This window comes from Oncorhynchus clarkii, chromosome 2 (genome assembly GCF_045791955.1).
Source record: "Oncorhynchus clarkii lewisi isolate Uvic-CL-2024 chromosome 2, UVic_Ocla_1.0, whole genome shotgun sequence".
Classification (NCBI taxonomy): Eukaryota; Metazoa; Chordata; class Actinopteri; order Salmoniformes; family Salmonidae; genus Oncorhynchus; species Oncorhynchus clarkii.
The window spans coordinates 19976596-19995256 of record NC_092148.1 but is presented as its reverse complement, the minus strand read 5'-3'; the positions used below and the strand labels follow the sequence as shown (position 1 = coordinate 19995256).

General features: G+C 43.3%; 1 protein-coding gene across 1 annotated transcript in view; it reads left to right on the top strand.

The window, feature by feature from the left end:
* LOC139423779 (LIM domain-containing protein 1-like) overlaps positions 1–18606 on the top strand; it is a 30919-nt gene extending 12313 nt beyond the window's left edge. Inside the window, exons 2-8 of the mRNA XM_071175414.1 lie at positions 824–925; positions 7516–7583; positions 8258–8320; positions 9077–9207; positions 11917–11968; positions 16165–16233; positions 17179–18606. Of these exons, the coding sequence (XP_071031515.1) occupies positions 824–925; positions 7516–7583; positions 8258–8320; positions 9077–9207; positions 11917–11968; positions 16165–16233; positions 17179–17322 (629 nt within the window). The 3' untranslated portion in view covers positions 17323–18606. The remainder of the gene's footprint in view (positions 1–823; positions 926–7515; positions 7584–8257; positions 8321–9076; positions 9208–11916; positions 11969–16164; positions 16234–17178) is intronic.
* The last annotated feature ends 55 nt before the right edge of the window (positions 18607–18661 follow it).

The following is an 18661-nucleotide window of genomic DNA, read 5'->3' as shown; positions in this document are numbered from 1 at the left end:
TTTAGACTTAGGGATGCCACCCGTTAGATAAAATACTGAACGGTTACGTATTTCACTGAAATAATAAATGTGTTGTTTTCGAAATGATAGTTTCCGGATTTGACCATATTAATGACCAAAGGCTTGTATTTCTGTGTTTATTATATCATAATTAAGTCTATGATTTGATATTTGATAGAGCAGTCTGATTGAGTGGTGGTAGGCAGCAGCAGGCTCGTAAGCATTCATTTAAACTATACTGCATTTGCCAGAAGCTCCAAGCAATGCTTGATTCACAGCGCTGTTTATGACTTCAAGCCTATCAACTCCTGAGATTAGGCTGGCAATACTAAAGTGCCTATAAGAACATCCAATAGTCAAAGGTATATGAAATACAAATGGTATAGAGAGAAATAGTTGACACGCCATAATTCCTATAATAACTACAACCTAAAACCTCTTAACTGGGAATATTGAAGAACTGGGAATATTGAACCACCAGCTTTCATATGTTCTGAGCAAGGAATTTAAACGTTAGCTTTTTTTACATGGCACATATTGCACTTTTACTTTCTTCCCCAACACTGTGGTTTTGCATTATTTAAACCAAATTGAGCATGTTTCATTATTTATTTGAGACTAAATAGATGTTATTTATGTATTATATTAGTTAAAATAAGTGTTCATTGTTCATTCAGTATTGTTGTAATTGTCATTATTACATATATATATATAGAGAAATCGTCTATTTTTGGTCCTCTAATAATCGGTATCGGCGTTGGAAAATCATAATCGGTCGACCTCTAGTTCATGTCTCTGACCTGGCTGTTGTGTTGTGTTCCAGGGAGCTGTGTGAAGTGTAACAAGGCGGTGTACGGAGCCACTGAGGCCTGCCAGGCTATGGGAAACCTCTATCATGATGTCTGCTTCACCTGCAGCGCCTGCAGTAAGTACTACTACAGTAAACCCTGTCCACCTCACCTTCTCTCTCCTTACCTCTAACATGACATACTTCCCCTGCAGTAAGTACTACTACAGTAAACCCTGTCCACCTCACCTTCTCTCTCCTTACCTCTAACATGACATACTTCCCCTGCAGTAAGTACTACTACAGTAAACCCTGTCCACCTCACCTTCTCTCTCCTTACCTCTAACATGACATACTTCCCCTGCAGTAAGTACTACTACAGTAAACCCTGTCCACCTCACCTACTCTCTCCTTACCTCTAACATGACATACTTCACCTGCAGCGCCTGCAGTAAGTACTACTACAGTAAACCCTGTCCACCTCACCTTCTCTCTCCTTACCTCTAACATGACATACTTCACCTGCAGTAAGTACTACTACAGTAAACCCTGTCCACCTCACCTACTCTCTCCTTACCTCTAACATGACATACTTCACCTGAAGTAAGTAACCTACCACTTTCCCCCCTATATTAATATATATGCATATAATTATTCAAACAAAAATTGTTATTTATTTATTATGGATGGTAAAGCACTTTCAGTGTAAACTTAAATGACTTAAACAGAAATAAATGATGTAGAAAATATAATGGAGCTATATTTTTTTAAATATAATCATCTTTTGAGAACAAACAATCACCAAAATAAAAACTAGACCGGGACGATCTAAAATTCTAAAAATGTCATGGCATGGGTCCCCCATTGATGTTGTTATAATGTTGTTGTTACTCAGATAGCATAAGAACTTAGCTTGTGTCTTTCAGCCCCATGACAAAATGTGTAAAATTGTAGGAAATTAGCTAGAAAACAGCAAGATGTTGTCTGCGGCCAAGAGTACGGCATCTACAATTCGGCCTCTAAGGAGACCGCGCCATTGGCCACGACCACGACCACAACCACTACCACGACCACAACCACTACCACATCAGCCACCCCCCAAACCTACTGATCTATATACACAAACCCAACCTGCCTCACTCACTCTTTCCTCACCTTCTGTGTACATTGCATGTAGGCACGTGCGCACACACACACACACACACACACACACACACACACACACACACACACACACACACACAGCAACAGTCTTGTTAAGCAGACTCTCTCTCCCCCTTAACCCCTCAACCACCTTCATGGTTCTTTTGTTGCATAACAGAATCTTTAAGACCCTGAACTTAAAATACTTAAAGGGGAATGTCTCCCCCCTTCCTCAAGGTGCCTGGGAGACAGCCAGGGTGGAGGTAGGGGGAAGGTAGTGGGGAGGCAGGGTGGAGGTAGGGGGAAGAAGGGTGGAGGTAGGGGGAGGCAGGCTGGAGGTAGTGGGAAGGTAGTGGGGAGGTAGGGGGGAGGCAGGGTGGAGGTAGGGGGAGGCAAGGGGTGCATCCTTAGTTAGGCAGGAGGATAGTTGAAGCTGCATGTCTAGGACAGAAGACAGAAGACGCATCGCTCACTAAAGGTCCCAGTTAAAGCAGCTTCTAGAAAGGTCACAAGCCTCTTTAAAACACCAGCACACAGCAGCCCAAAACCCCACTCAACCCCCTTTAACCCCATAGAACTCCCCTTCATCCAGGGGAGATATGGGCTTGTTTGTAAAAGAGGAGAAGGACTTCCAGGTCTAAAGTGGGCTATAGAGTGGGCTTCCAGGTAGTCTATGACAATAATCTGTTGGTCAAGACAAAGGGCTTTTAGAAGGAGCAACAAAACCAGAAAGTGAGAGGAGAGAGCAAAGCTCCAGTAGGATGCTAAAGCCCAGAGTAGGTGAGAACTAGAGTGAAGGATTGTGGGGGATTACATATCTCAGCCTCAGAGCAGATCAGCAGACTAGACGGCTGGGAAGCCGTGGGGCGGCAGGTAGCCTATTGGTTAGAGCGTTGGACTAGTAACTGAAAGGTTGCAAGATCGAATCCCTGAGCTAACAAGATAAAAATCTGTCGTTCTGCCCTGGAATAAGGCAGTTAACCCACTGATCCTAGGCCGTCATTGTATTTTTAATTTTTTTAAATATGAATTTTTTACCCCAATTTCGTGGTATCCAATTGTTGTAGTAACTACTATCTTGTCTCATCGCTACAACTCCCGTACGGGCTCGGGAGAGACGAAGGTTGAAAGTCGCATGACTTTCAACCTTCAGCCCGTCCTCCGATACACAACCCAACCAGCCGCACTGCTTCTTAACACAGCGAGCATTCCAACCCGGAAGCCAGCCGCACCAATGTGACGGAGGCTACACCGTGCACCTGGCAACCTTGGCTAGAGCGCACTGCACCCGGCCCGCCACAGGAGTCGCTGGTGCGCGATGAGACAAGGACATCCCTACCGACCAAGCCCTCCCTAACCCGGACGACGCTAGGCCAATTGTGCGTCGCCCCACGGACCTCCCGGTCGCGGCCGGTTACGACAGAGCCTGGGCGCGAACCCAGGGACTCTGATGGCACAGCTGGCGCTGCAGTACAGCGCCCTTAACCACTGCGCCACCCGGGAGGCCTAGGCCGTCATTGTAAATAAGAATTTGTTCTGAACTGACTTGCCTAGTTAAATAAAGGTTTAAAAAAAATGCACTGGGCAGGAAATTACATGGGCAGCAAGTGGTTTTGGTCGCCATGACGCCTAAGATATTTTTGCCACCATGAATTTTATTTTGCACCATCATTCTCATTCAAATGTCCACCATACAACTTTGGACCAGAGAGAAGGGAACACCTTTAATACCAGCACGACTAGAGATATTTGCGTAGAAAAAAAGTGTTGTCTTTGTCTCCCTCAATAAAGAGACCCTGTTCCCACAAACGTAGAGTCTAAATCTGCCCTCACTACACACAGTTAGTCAGCCATCTCCCAACTTTTCCCAATGGAACTTGATTTGGCATGATTTGATCAAGTGGAGAGTAGCGCATTGTGTGTGTGGACTGGAGCAGGTATTCCCAAACTGGGAAAACTGTCTAACATGGCAGGAGATGTTTTGAAATAATTACTGCTTCGCATACAAGCCAGTGAATTATATGCGTTACAGCTGGATGAGTCAACAGACGTGGCTGGCCTGTCACAGCTCCTGGTATATGTCTGTTACGTTTATGGGGGTCAATTAAGGAATACATCCTCTTCTGGAAACCAGGACAACATGAGAGGATGTTTTTAAAGTACTGGTCATCTTTGTGACATCAAATGGACTATAGTGGTCAAGATATGTTGGTATCTGTACAGATGGCGCAAAATCCATGACAGGGAGACATAGTAGAGTGGTAACGCGCGTGCAAGCAGTTGCTCCCAATGCCACTGCAGCATCCACCGAGAGGCTCTTGCTGCCAAGGGAATACCAGACAGCTTGAAAAACATTTTGGACACTACAGTGAAAATGGTTAACTTTGTTAAAGCAAGGCCCCTGAACTCTTGTGTATCTTCTTTATTATGCAATGATATGGGCAGCGACCAACATACAGAAGTGCGCTGGCTGAGATGAGACTGGAGCTGGGTTGGACTAGAGCTTTTGGCTGAGATGAGACTGGAGCTGGGTTGGACTAGAGCTTTTGGCTGAGATGAGACTGGAGCTGGGTTGGACTAGAGCTTTTGGCTGAGATGAGACTGGAGCTGGGTTGGACTAGAGCTTTTGGCTGAGATGAGACTGGAGCTGGGTTGGACTAGAGCTTTTGGCTGAGATGAGACTGGAGCTGGGTTGGACTACAGCTTTTGGCTGAGATGAGACTGGAGCTGGGTTGGACTAGAGCTTTTGGCTGAGATGAGACTGGAGCTGGGTTGTTTTTTGTGAGAACAGAAGTGTAATTGTTGCTTTGTCCTGAGCCCAACCAATCCCAACCAATTACAACATTAGCCTCTCCAACTAATCTTCTGCCGTTATAGAACACAAGCATGGATTGGATGTGACGTTAGTGATCTGAAAACTGCTGTGGTTTTATTGCTGGCACTCTTAGATGGTGGATAGTTTGTGAAGCTTAAACACCCTACCCTGTCCCTGTGTCCACACTCTACATCTGATAAATGTGATTGAGGTAAGGGAGGACGTTGCTGTGAGTAACAATATCCTCCAAGTAAACACTTATAGGTCCTATTGGACATATGTTGTTGTGCTGGGGAAATAAGGATTAGAAAGGATTCAACTAAATTAATCTAAATTCACATACTTGTTGAGAACCATTACAGCTTTTCTAAGGAAGAGTGAGTTATGGGTATTATGAATTTTTTCAGTACATGTGAAATGTGGTCCATTCTCTTTTGCTTTGACGGCATCTGATCTGTGCATTTCTCACGTAGCTCTTGTGATGTTCTTCCTAGATTGCTAGTGTTTATAGTAAAGTAATAGACAGACTTATACATAATTCATGAATGGTGTTGGAGAAGTGGACAGATAGATCTTAGAATCAACCTTGAGGTATTAAAGAACGTTTTCACTAGAAAACAGCCCAGGCCTGTGTGCGTTTTCTGTCTCTGAGGCATTTATTATTTATATTAGGGGGGGACAGAGTCATCATTCTTCTGGAACTCTTTCATTACTGTCAGCACAGTCTTCTTCTGCCATTCATTCATCTTATCGTCTCACAAGGCTCTCTCTCTCTCTCTCTCTCTCTCTCTCTCTCTCTCTGTTCATCCCCCATTCCATCCATCACTCTTTTCTTCGTTCCTGAGAGAAATGAAGGGGAAAATAGGGTTATTAAATTGTGATTATTCAAGGGACAGTTTTGCACCTTTTCCTGATGCAGAGATGGTTGTCTTGTTGTTGTAACGATTGCCTTTTTGACCTTGATATTGCCAGTTTATCGCTCTGAAGGACAGGCAGGATAGGCATGTCATATGGCACTTATTACAAAGGAATGTTACAATCCATTCAAATCAGTTCAATGTAATTCAATTAAATGTTGTACATGATTACACCGTTAGTTCCGAGTTTTGCCTGGAAGCTTTGCCAGTTTCATAATGCTACTGAATGTGCAGGTTCAAAGCCTTGATACAAGTATAGTACAGGATGTCTCATTGTTTGGCTCTATCCATGTCCGTAAGAGGATCAAACCCTTTCAGATGGCTGCTGTGGGCTTTCAGGAGATCTACTGTGATTTAGTGTCTATTGTTGTTACCCCTGAGAGGGGCCCATATGGCCCATATTTCCATCAGTGGAATGTCTCAGGGGTCACTAGGGTCATGTTCAGTAGGGGAGAAAACCTTTTGAAACTCAGGAGAAACGGGGAGGTACTACCTGAACTTCAGTGTTCTTATTGGCCAAAACTACCTGAACTGTCCAATAAGAACACACATGTCCGTTTTCCATTGCAAAAGGTTTTGCTACGGTGTGCCCTTGCTGTTTGTCTGAACTCTGCTGCCTCCTCAATGCCATGATCAGGTCACCACTGGTATCATTGCAACCGGTGCTCTGCTCTTCTCTCCATCCCAGGCCTGTTGTGTTAAGACCCCCATTCCCTCAGCCAGCCATCTCTGACAATGAGACCTCTGAATAAAACATGTTAGTTCCTAATCGCTTAGTGATTATTTTAGCACCATCGCTCTACTCGCCTTCCTCCATTTTTGATTAGTCTAACGTGTGTAGCTAATAGCTCTGTGGCAGAGATGAAGAAGGCTCCCATTCACTAGTGTTAACCCTCCTCTCTCTCTCCCTTTTCCCTCCCTCTCTCCCCCGTCCCTCCTTCACCTCCTCCCTGAAAATGTGTGGAATGTTTCCCCTTCCTGTGGGATGGGCTGTAGGAATGGAGGGAGGGGAGAAGAGAAGGGGATTTATTATGAAGGAGAGGAGGAGAGGGGGATTCAGACAGACAGGATGTGCTCTCGGTGTGTGGAGTGATCTATTAGAGAACAGACAGAAATCAGGAAAGATGAGGGAAAGAAGAAGAGCTAGCGCTGCCTCTGGGCCTGAGGCCTGGGTCTCTCTCACTCTCTCTCTCTGTCTCTCTCTCTCTCTCTCTCTCTCTCTCTCTCTCTCTCTCTCTGCCACGTGAAGCAAACCATTAGAGAACTCTGTTTTAATCAGTTACGCTCTGTTTAGTCATTATATTCAATCACACCATTTTCTCCTCATGTGCTAGTGATTGTCTCAGCGAGGTCCCAGGTGTGTTCCCAGTAGTTCCCAGTGCAGCAGAAAGCTGTCCAACCAGGCCAGTCTCTCTCTGAAGCAGATTAAATCAAGAGGCTGCTACAGTATTAGACTCAGTGTTTATTTGAGTTGGTGTCTGGGAATTAGCCAGACTTAATGGATTCTGTCTGACGTTCTGGAGCCTTTGAGCTGAAATAAGTTACCACAGCACTTCTGGGCATTCTTCTGGTGTGACTTAGGGGAGATGTATAGGGCTCATTAGCCTGGTCCCAGAACAGTTTGTGCTGTCAAATAGATCTGAGACCAGGCTAGGATTTCATATGGAGTTCACACATCTCTCCGAATACTCCCAGATGCCTCCTGTGTGATCTGCTGCAATTTAGTAAAAGTAATGTTTGGTCTAATTATGGTCAGACAAATGGGTCTCATGGTTGGGCCCAGCCCAAACTGTTCAGTGTTGTTTCAGTTAAGTTTATACTCTAAAAGCCCATCTCTCTGTTCTTCGTCCCAGGCAGAAGGCTACGGGGGAAAGCATTTTACTACGTCGGTGGGAAGGTGTTCTGTGAAGAGGACTTTCTGGTAAGTAGTCCGTCTGGATACAGTTTCTAGAACCCTGCATAGTTTAGCAGTATGTGAATAGAGTATTATCTATATTTCTGACAGCAGATATGTGTCTTCCACTGTGTGCTACTGTGACCATACGTGACCTGTGGACTCCTGATTATAGTTTAAATTTGATTTCTTCACCTCGTGGCCCAGGTTCAAGTTTCTAAGAGATTCTGGATCAGTTTACTCCTGTAGGGGCATTAGGGAAGGGGGTCGGGTAACTGGAGCTAGTACTTATCCATGTTTTAGAGGAATACACCCCTGGGCTTTGCACAATGCCACCTTGTATAAAGAAGAACGAGCAGGAGGACCCATGTTTAACTCAGCTGCCCTGTCACAACAACACGATCCATTACATTACAGTTTGTCTGTTACTAGTCGATTCAATCAGTTGTCCTACTGTCTCTGTGCTGCTAATGAGTCTAACTTATCTCGCCTGGTATTAGAGGACTATTTCTGGACATGGTTGTGTTTATCCCTAATTAAACATTAAGTTGATGTGGGAGAAGTCCCCCATGTATCATATGAGGTGGACTGGGCTCATATGAGAAGAAGACTAAGAGTCAGTCTAAGATGCCAGCAGTTTCCAATGAGATGATGTAGCAGCCGTAACCGCACTGTCCTCCCCTCTCCTCTGCCTGTTCCAGTATTCTGGATTCCAGCAGTCTGCAGACAAGTGTAACGCATGCGGACATCTGATCATGGATATGGTGAGTGAGTGAGTGAGTGAGTGAGTGAGTGAGTGAGTGAGTGAGTGAGTGAGTGAGTGAGTGAGTGAGTGTGCCCTCCATCAGTGTGTTGAGCAGCAGAAACATGGAGTCACTCCTCCTGCAAAGAACTTCCTGTGCGCACATCTGGAGAAAGCTTAGGAGGAAGTGGTGGTTTGAGGACACAGGCACACACACACAACCTAGGGTAAAACCAGGACACAAGGAGAGAATGTAAAACCCAAGTCCAGTAGTCATCAGCAGGTGTTGTAACACATTAAGGATTTACCATGACATGGCTTTACACATGTTAACCACACAGAGCTGTAGCAGGGGGGGGACAGATATGTTTTCCTATTATCACTGTCTCTCTCTCCAACACACTGCTTCCCTCAGCTACTAACTCACTGTAAGACAGTCAACTCTATGCTTCGTGGATGAGTGATCAGCGATCCACTACTTGTTAGATATGATAAAGCATTGAAATTCTCTCTCTCTCTTTCACTCTCCTTCTCTCGCTCTCTCTATTCCCTTCTCTCTCTGTCCCTCTCTCCGTCACCCCTTTCTCTCTCTCTCTCTCTCTCTCTCTCTCTCTCTCTCTCTCTCTCCCTCTCTCTCTCTCTCTTTCCACCCCCCCCCTCTCTCTCCCTCTCCCCTTCTCTCTTTCTGTCTCCATCCACCCTCTCTCTTTCTCTCTCCCCTTCTCTTTCTCTCTCGCTCTCCCCTCCCTTTCTATCTCTCCCCCCTCCACCTCTATAGATCCTGCAGGCCCTTGGGAAGTCTTACCACCCTGGCTGTTTCCGTTGTGTTATCTGTAACGACAGTCTGGACGGAGTGCCCTTCACTGTGGACACAGAGAACAAGATTTACTGTGTCAAAGACTACCACAGGTACATGGGTACAACCATTATGAACACTGCAAAACATAAACATATTAGTTGAACTGGCGCTAACAATACGGCCAGAAGTCATGTTGCTATAACAGAAGTCAGCGGCAGTTCCAGCAGGATCAGGTTTTTGCCAGGTGGAGAGGAAGGGGGAGAGAGATGTTAGGTAGGAAGGGATGAGTCTCCTGTGGAAGAGCAAAGGGAGTAGCAGCATGGGGTCACCTCAGCCAAGCACAACAAACACACTGAATCAGGAATCTGGTCACAATGGAATCCACAGCAGCCGGCCAGGCCAGACCAGGGCAACCACCCAGTATACTGACAGAACCATGGGGAAACTAAGAGCCATGGGCCTTATGTTAGAGCAATCAGAGCTCACTGTACTGAAGCCACCAGATGTCTTTTCCCGCCTATTCATGATTAATAGTCACTAGCATTCATTCACTAGCATACTGTTGCTTTGATTAAAGGGATAGTTCACCCAAATTACAAAATGACACATTGGTTTCCTTAACCTATAGGCAGTCTATTGACAAGGTATGACATCAATCAATGCTCAAACCCTCTTAGGCCTCACTCCCACCTATCTGAGATATCTACTGCTGCCCTCATCGTCCACATACAACACCCGTTCTGCCAGTCACATTCTGTTAAAGGTCCCCAAAGCACACACATCCCTGGGTCGCTCCTCTTTTCAGTTCACTGTAGCTAGCGACTGGAACGAGCTGCAACAAACACTCAAACTGGACAGTTTTATCTCAATCTCTTCATTCAAAGACTCAATCATGGACACTCTTACTGACAGTTGTGGCTGCTTTGTGTGATGTACTGTTGTCTCTACCTTCTTGCCCTTTGTGCTGTTGTCTGCAAAATAATGTGTGTACCATGTTTTATGCTGCTACCATGTTGTGTTGGTACCATGTTGTTGTTATGTTTTGTTGCTACCATGCTGTGTTGTCATGTGTTGCTTCCTTGCTATGTTGTTGTCTTTAGGTCTCTCTTTATGTAGTGTTGTGTTGTCCCTCTTGTTGTGATGTGTGTCAAGCCCCCGTCCCCCCAGGAAGCCTTTTGCCTTTTGGTAGGACGTCATTGTAAATAAGAATTTGTTCTTAACTGACTCGCAGTGTTAAATAAAGGTTAAATAAAAATGCTTTGGTTTAGTTTCCCTGTCACTGTTTCCACATGCTAACATTTTAGCATTTGTGGCACCAATCCCATTGAAGTCATGAAACCGATATTAGCATTTTTCGTGCAGCATGTCCAAATCATCATTTGGCTCCCGCGTGGCACAGCGGTCTAAGGCACTGCATCTCAGTGCTAGAGGCATCACTACAGATCCTGGTTCGATTCCCGGCTGATCACAACCGGCTGTGATTGGGAGTCCCATAAGGCGAAGGACAATTGGCCCAGCGTCATCCGGGTTTGGCCGGGGTAGGCCGTCATTGTAAATAAGAATTTGTTCTTAACTGACTTGCCTAGTTAAATAAAGGTTGAATAAAAATAAAAAATGTAATAAAAAAATATTGTGAAGCTTAACATTTAAATTTTTAGCGACTTACAAGTGAAATGTGGTTTAAGTGCCTTGCTCAAGGTCACATCACCAGATTTTTCACCTAGTCAGCTCGGGGATTCAAACCAGCATCCACAACAAAGTCAATTATAGATGCTTTGAACACGATATCACAAAAATGCTAATATTGGTCCCATGACTTGATTTGTGACACAAATGCTAAAACGTTAGCATGTGGAAACAGTGCCAAAGAAACTAAAGAAAAGCATGGATTGCTGTTATACCTTGTCCATAGACTGCTTACAGGATAAGGAAACCATGTGTACTTTTGTAATTTGGCTGAACTATCCCTTTAACGCAATTCAAGTCAGTGGTGTTACTCTGGGCTATTAACACAATAATACTCTTATAAATACTGCGCAGAGTGCAGGAAAAACAGGAATTTAATACGGATACCCTATTACGCATATATCTAGGACAAGAAATGTGTGTGGTTTCTCAATCAGACCTAGTCATGCCCACTACACTGAGAGGGCCTTTGTTTTACAGACTCAGACATTCAGGTGCCAGCCAGCTGCACACGGTGTGTGTGTCTGTGTGTGTGGGGAAAGAATGAATGTATTTTTCTGGATTGGTTGAATCAGACCTGGAGATTCACCACCTCTCCTTAGCAGTCTCAACGCTCTCATGCACACACACACTGAAGGGGAGAGAGGGGGAAAGGAGGAGAGAAGGGGTAAAGGAGGAGAGAAGGGGTAAAGGAGGAGAGAATGGGCAAAGGAGGAGAGAATGGGCAAAGGAGGAGAGAATGGGTAAAGGAGGAGAGAATGGGTAAAGGAGGAGAGAATGGGTAAAGGAGGAGAGAATGGGTAAAGGAGGAGAGAATGGGCAAAGGAGGAGAGAATGGGCAAAGGAGGAGAGAATGGGCAAAGGAGGAGAGAATGGGCAAAGGAGGAGAGAATGGGCAAAGGAGGAGAGAATGGGCAAAGGAGGAGAGAATGGGCAATGGGGGAACTGGTGAAAGAGAGGAAGTGTTAAAAGTATTAACCTTAAAAAAGAGTAACAGATACTTGTGCTGTATCTATATCAAGCCTGGTAGTTTTTCTGTAGGGAACCAGTATAAACCAGACATATATTTTCAGTCTAAAACTGTTATTATTTCTACCAATTGATGTATCTTCTTTGTTCTCTCGTTTTCTCAGGGTCTTGGCCCCCAAATGTGCAGCATGTAACCAGCCCATTCTGCCTTCAGAGGTAAGCTCTCTTTGAACACAACATCTTCAAGTAATAGCCTAAGGACTTACATGTATACAGCCATAAAATAGGTGTTTTTCTGATCATCTGCATGTCATGTATGATAAAAATACCAAATTGATTGGTTGACTACTAGTATAATGAACAGGGCCTGGAATGGTTCCTGTCTGCAAAGTGATTTCAACAGGAAGAACTCCTGTCCGCAGTAATGATGAATGATAATCAAAATGTTCAGGCATATATTATGGTTTACGATGCAAACACTTCCACTCCCATCCCATGTCGATATAGACAGTCACATTGCAACATCTGACCTGATTCCCTCAGGGTAAAGATTGATAACCAACCCCAGTGTTGAACCTGAGACAGGAGCCAGATGTGAGGAGAGAGTTCCTCTGGCATAGCAAACGATTAAGTGTCCTATTGAGGCAGTAGCAAACATAAAGATTCCTACTGAGGCAGTAGAAAACGATCAAGTATCCTACTGAGGCAGTAGCAAACGATCAAGTATCCTACTGAGGCAGTAGCAAACGATCAAGTATCCTACTGAGGCAGTAGAAAACGATCAAGTATCCTACTGAGGCAGTAGCAAACGATCAAGTATCCTACTGAGGTAGTAGCAAACGATCAAGTATCCTACTGAGGCAGTAGCAAACGATCAAGAATCCTACTGAGGCAGTAGAAAACGATCAAGTATCCTACTGAGGCAGTAGCAAATTATCAAGTATCCTACTGAGGCAGTAGCAAACGATCAAGTATCCTATTGAGGCAGTAGCAAACGATCAAGAATCCTACTGAGGCAGTAGCAAACGATCAAGTATCCTACTGAGGCAGTAGCAAACGATCAAGTATCCTACTGAGGCAGTAGAAAACGATCAAGTATCCTACTGAGGCAGTAGCAAACGATCAAGTATCCTACTGAGGCAGTAGCAAACGATCAAGTATCCTACTGAGGCAGTAGCAAACGATCAAGTATCCTACTGAGGCAGTAGCAAACTATCAAGAATCCTACTGAGGCAGTAGGAAACGATCAAGTATCCTACTGAGGCAGTAGAAAACGATCAAGTATCCTACTGAGGCAGTAGCAAATAATCAAGTATCCTACTGAGGCAGTAGCAAACGATCAAGAATCCTACTAAGGCAGTAGAAAACGATCAAGTATCCTCCTGAGGCAGTAGCAAACGATCAAGAATCCTACTGAGGCAGTAGCAAACGATCAAGTATCCTACTGAGGCAGTAGCAAACGGTCAAGTATCCTACTGAGGCAGTAGAAAACGATCAAGTATCCTACTGAGGCAGTAGAAAACGATCAAGTATGCTACTATCCTAGGTCAGGCTCTAGTGCAAGAGAAGGAGGAGGAGGAGGAAGGGGTGTGCTGTGTTTTAACATGTTGCATATGAGCAGGTATCCCTTTAAGCAACTGTTTGGATGTAGAGGGACTTGAAAGGGATCTCAGGCATGATGATCAGCTTTCCCTCTTTAATCATTTGGAACTCGTCTCTGAAGTCTCACTCTCTCCTGAGCCAAGCAAGCTGCAGTCAGGATTCAGGAAGACATCAATCAGTCTAAGGTTTGGGCTATAACAATAAACCAACTTGATAACAGACCTGGGAACATCTCTTGTTGTAATGGCTGCCATAGTTACACGCAGGTCAGCAGACCCCCCCCCCCCCCCCAACATTTTATATATTTATTTAGTGCTTGATTGAGCTGGCGAAATGGAACCAATGGAAAAGTCCCAAAAGAGCAAACCCAGAGGATCTGGCACTCCATTCAGGCTCAATCAAACTATTAATGTATCTGAAAGAGAGCTATTAGATTCAGGGCTGGGCTTCTATTTGAGACCTCTGTGTGTAAGCCTATGTGGGGTGGTTTTGGGAGGGGTGTTGTTTGCCTATTTTGGTGTGTGGTTCAGATGCAGGCACTGCAGCCTACCCAGTGCATGACTGTTGCCCTAAACATTATCCCTCCCTCTTAAAAAAATGTCCAAAATTAGAGTTGACTCGACAGGAATGTTGCCCCTCCTCACTGAGGCTATAAGGGTAGAATTCAGAGCTGGGGGGGGGCAGTTTGTGTTGGACGTGCATGTACTTTGTCATGAAAAAGGCCAGATAAATTCATGCCTACTAGCAGGTGGTTTGTAGAAGGGACCACAGTGCAGTACAAGGGGGAGAGTTTAGAATAGCTTTTTTTTTATGTGTGTAACTGGTTTTAAATGAGTTGATAGATAGCTGAAAATCTTCCATGTACCCTCCTGCTGAGTGTGTCTGGCTGATATAGAATATAAGATGTCAGTTAGCTGAATAGTTAATTATATTATAATGTCAGTTCTGACAAGCCTTGCTTTATTATCACATAACAATGGTATGTAACCACATGTCCATGATGAATAGCTTGTGTGATGACGGTAATAATTGGTGAAAGTCTGATAAATATGGAACATTCCAGCTGTAGTACATGCCCTCTGAAGCTGTAGTAGGCTGAACCCAGACTGTCTGTCAGAAGCTAACTGTTCGTTAGCCATATGTTGTGTAGAAATGTGTTCTTTGGCCAACACCAGAATTCTGGACAGTACTGTGAACCTTCACCTGAGAAAACAGCCAGGTGTCAAAGACACATATCATTTTGGCCTATTTGTAGGCCTATTTCAAATGTTGTAGTTTGTAAAGGTTGGAAGTAAAAGGACACATATGGATGTCAGAACAAAGCCTAATTAGCTTGCCTGCTGGTTGATATATCAGCAGTAATTAGTTTACTGTACCTGTTAGCAATCACGGCTAACTGTAGCTGAAAAAGAATCAGGCTAAATGAAAAAGCAATGGACAGAGGCCTATAACGCAAAGGGATATTTTTATCAATGGATGCTCAGCATGTTAAAACAAATGTACTGTTGGCTATCTAAGGATCTCAACAGTCCTCTCTGAAGGTGGAGAGCTCAAGTTAGTGGTGGTCAATCTATCATTTGAGTGTTGACTTCTGTCATTGTTGTGATTATGTCACTGATGAATTCCATCATGTTGGTGTTGTGACATGATAATACATGCTATTAGAGGCATAGAATTACATCTAAGTTGTTATCAATAAAACGTCACAATAAGGCAAGGACGGTAGCCCCACGATATCTCTCAATATTGGCCACCATTCATTTGATAATTGAATTATAAGTGAACTACAGCTGATTAGTATGAGTGGTTTAGGTTCACTTCACCATCCTTGGTGGGCTCTGCCTGTCAAGCAGCAGAAGGGCGCATTTGCCGATGTAAGCCCATTGTTAGCTGATAATGGCTTACTTTGCAAGCTACCGGTAGAAACTTTGTACAGTTGGCTAAACGTAGTGCTAAGTAGAGCTAATGTACTTTTTTCTCCAACCAACGTAGGTCCGCCGCGTGAAGTTAGCTAACATGATCATGATCATGACAAGCATGCAGTTACTTGCTGTATAACTCTGATGACAGAGCTAAATGTGGAGTAATCTGAACTGTGTAGTTCTGACTATGCTCTTCAAGGTGATGGTATTAAAACCAAATAGTTATTACATTTAACAACCCCTTAAAAGCAGCATGTAGTTGTCAATGGTTTTAGTGGAGCTGGGGGTCTCCTTGCCCCCCAGCAGGCAAATCTAACACTCTGTACCTTATTGTAACGTTTATTGATAACGACCTATAGAATCCCATTTGAATAGGATCTCTTTGGTTACAGGACTCTGATTGGCTGATGCATTTCCCACTGTCACCTGCACCTGCAGAAGATGAAAAGTGCACTGAATTGAATGCACTCTGTTACTGCCAACATCTACTTACGGTTTTGTCCATGAACCAACAAACAAAACAACTTTGCTGATAACTACTGATGAAAAATGTACATACTATGACTGTGATAAGTGGTTGTCTCACCCATAGAATAATTTAATAGGATCTCTATGGTCTCAACTATCTTAAGATGCACTAACTGTCAATCGCTCTGGATAAGAGAGGCTGCTAAATGTCTACATTTTTTATATATAATTTTAAAACTCCACTGAACAGAGCCACCTGTCACATATTTCTCCACACCTGACATTGGCCGCAGAAGAAAATGGAGAGTTGTCCAGGCCATGCATGCCATGTGTAACTGTTTTAAATTAACGGATCCAGATTATACTGATAGCTACTTAGGTTCAGTGGACACTGAAAAGGCTGTCTGTTTGTCTCCACAGGGCTCTGATGAAACCATCCGAGTGGTATCCATGGATAAAGACTACCACGTGGAGTGCTATCACTGTGAAGTGGGTAAACATTAAGATACAAATTGCCTTTTCTATTTCCTTGTTGTTTTCCCTATATCCTTGTAGAGACTGGATGTTCTGTGTTGTTGGTGACCATACTAAATGTTAAAGCTGTCATCTTAGCAAGTATATCCACTATAAAATGCCTCGTTATTTCTCCACATGAATGTGCTTAAATGCCAGGGGGTAGATCCTATACCATATGTCAGCCTTCTCATCATATCAAGAACTCCATATTTCAGTCATCATTTAGTCTTTTAAAATAAACGTTAGAGAGATTCTGGAAAGCTATTTACTGCACACAGATCATAGACAAGGTGGTCCCAGTGCTTAATTACAGTCTTGGTACTAATTGCGAGCTAGAAAGAGGAGCTCAAGCACATGTTCATTTGCTTCGCTCGTCAACACTGTCTGATGATTCTCCTCAAGTGCCTCTTCTCCTGACTCCCGCCTCAACAGCATTTGATTGACTTATGGAGTTCGGAGAGCACTTGAAAACAAACACCAGTAAGCCGAGTGGAGACGAGAGCTTTTGAGGATCTCTCTCTGAATAGCTCCACTGTGGAAGCTAGTTAAACAATTAATAGGAGTGGAAAGAGGACACCCAATGTCCTTCTTATACAGTGTTTAGTCTGTCAAGCCTGCTGGGCAATTCAAGGGGATTTAAGAATATCTTCAAGTTATTTAGCCTTTGACAAGGTTCTGTTCTTCTCAAAGATGTTTACATTGGAGGAGAGAATGGCCCACAATTCACCTTGCTGGTATAGATAGCTATGCCTATGGAATATAGACAAATGTGTATTTTAAACCAGCGTTTTTAATGCATATTTTGCAGTTAAGATCCCATAGAATCAGATAGATGTAGATGGAATCACAATCACCTTTTCGATTTATTTGATAGGCTTTTCCCTTTTATCTTCCTCATCCCTCTGTGTTGGTCTGTAGGACTGTCAGATGGAGCTGAACGACGAGGAGGGGCACCGCTGCTACCCGCTGGACGGCCACCTCCTCTGCCACACCTGCCACCTGAAGCACATCGAGCCGGGCTGCGCCTCGCCCACCGCTGCCTCCTACCAGCACCAGTTCTAGTTTTAGGATCTAGTGCATGGTGCCACCAGGTGGCCCTCTGAACTAACTGCCAATAACCAACCACAACCAATCTGCCCAAAACAATCTGTCTATAATGGTTTGAATGATAATGTATGCCTTTACTGTACATCTCTGATGTAAGTGTGGTCCCTTTAGGGTTAATTGTGCGATTGGTTGATTGATTGATTGCGTGTGTGCATGTGTGGGAGCGTGCTTGTAAATGAGATAGACCTGTTATTATTTTTTTATGAAAAAATCTATTTCTCTATCGAAGACATTGTTTATTAGTTGTAAAGTGTTGAACTTTCATCTGACACGAATGTTAATACTCTGGAAATATTTTTTAAATATATATATATATTTAAATACCAATGCCAAAGCACAGTTGTATTTTAATGACTGATACCAAAACAATTAAGCATGGAATTATAACAATACAATTTATAGTCTCAATTAGGCGCATTGTGTGTAAATAAATATGCATTTCATGTGCTTGTGTAAATATCCTGATCTTCATTTTCCCCTTTGTGTGCCACCAATTTCAGTTGCTCAGTTTGAATCAATGTGTTTGTAGAGCAATTGCCCAGTTTTGTTGTATGTCTCTGTGTGTGGGTTATGAAGGTGCGTTTCCATGAATTTTTTTACTAGAAATACCTTCATTACTCATTTTAGCTAATATGCAGGTAGTGTCTAGAAAGTCAAAGTTAGCAATTTAATACACAAACTGTACATGGTCCTTTTATTATTCCATGTCAGTGGGAATCATGTTGAATTAGTATTACATTTCTATTGTTAAATGAACCCTGGATGTTCTGTTCCCAACACTGATACTGGGCTAATATTCCCAATGTCCTCTGTCACACACCACTCATAGAATATACTTTCTTTTGCATTATTAACCCAAATATAGCAGTTATGTTATGTCTGGGTCAACAATGTTTCCAAAATCCCTGCACACAATTACCACCCAAGAAAATAGATAACTAGGTTTATTCTATTCCAATAAACCCCCGAATTCAATATCTATGAACAACCCCTGATAACCCATTTTGGTTTGTAGTGACAAAAAAAGTGACTAAAAGATTAAGTTTCAGTAGGCTTAGTCTATCATATTTCATGATTTCTTATATTTATCCTTGTTTGGAAAAAATCCCATGGTCATTAATCATATGTTCAAAGTATGTGACGTATGTGAAGTATTCCAGTCGTTTACTGTATTTGAAAATGATTTGAGAGATGTCCATATCAAATATTTAACAAAAATAAATGCATTGTAATAGATTGTCAAATTGTCTGTCTCTTCTTCATGAACAAGTAGCCTGTATACAACAACGAAAGC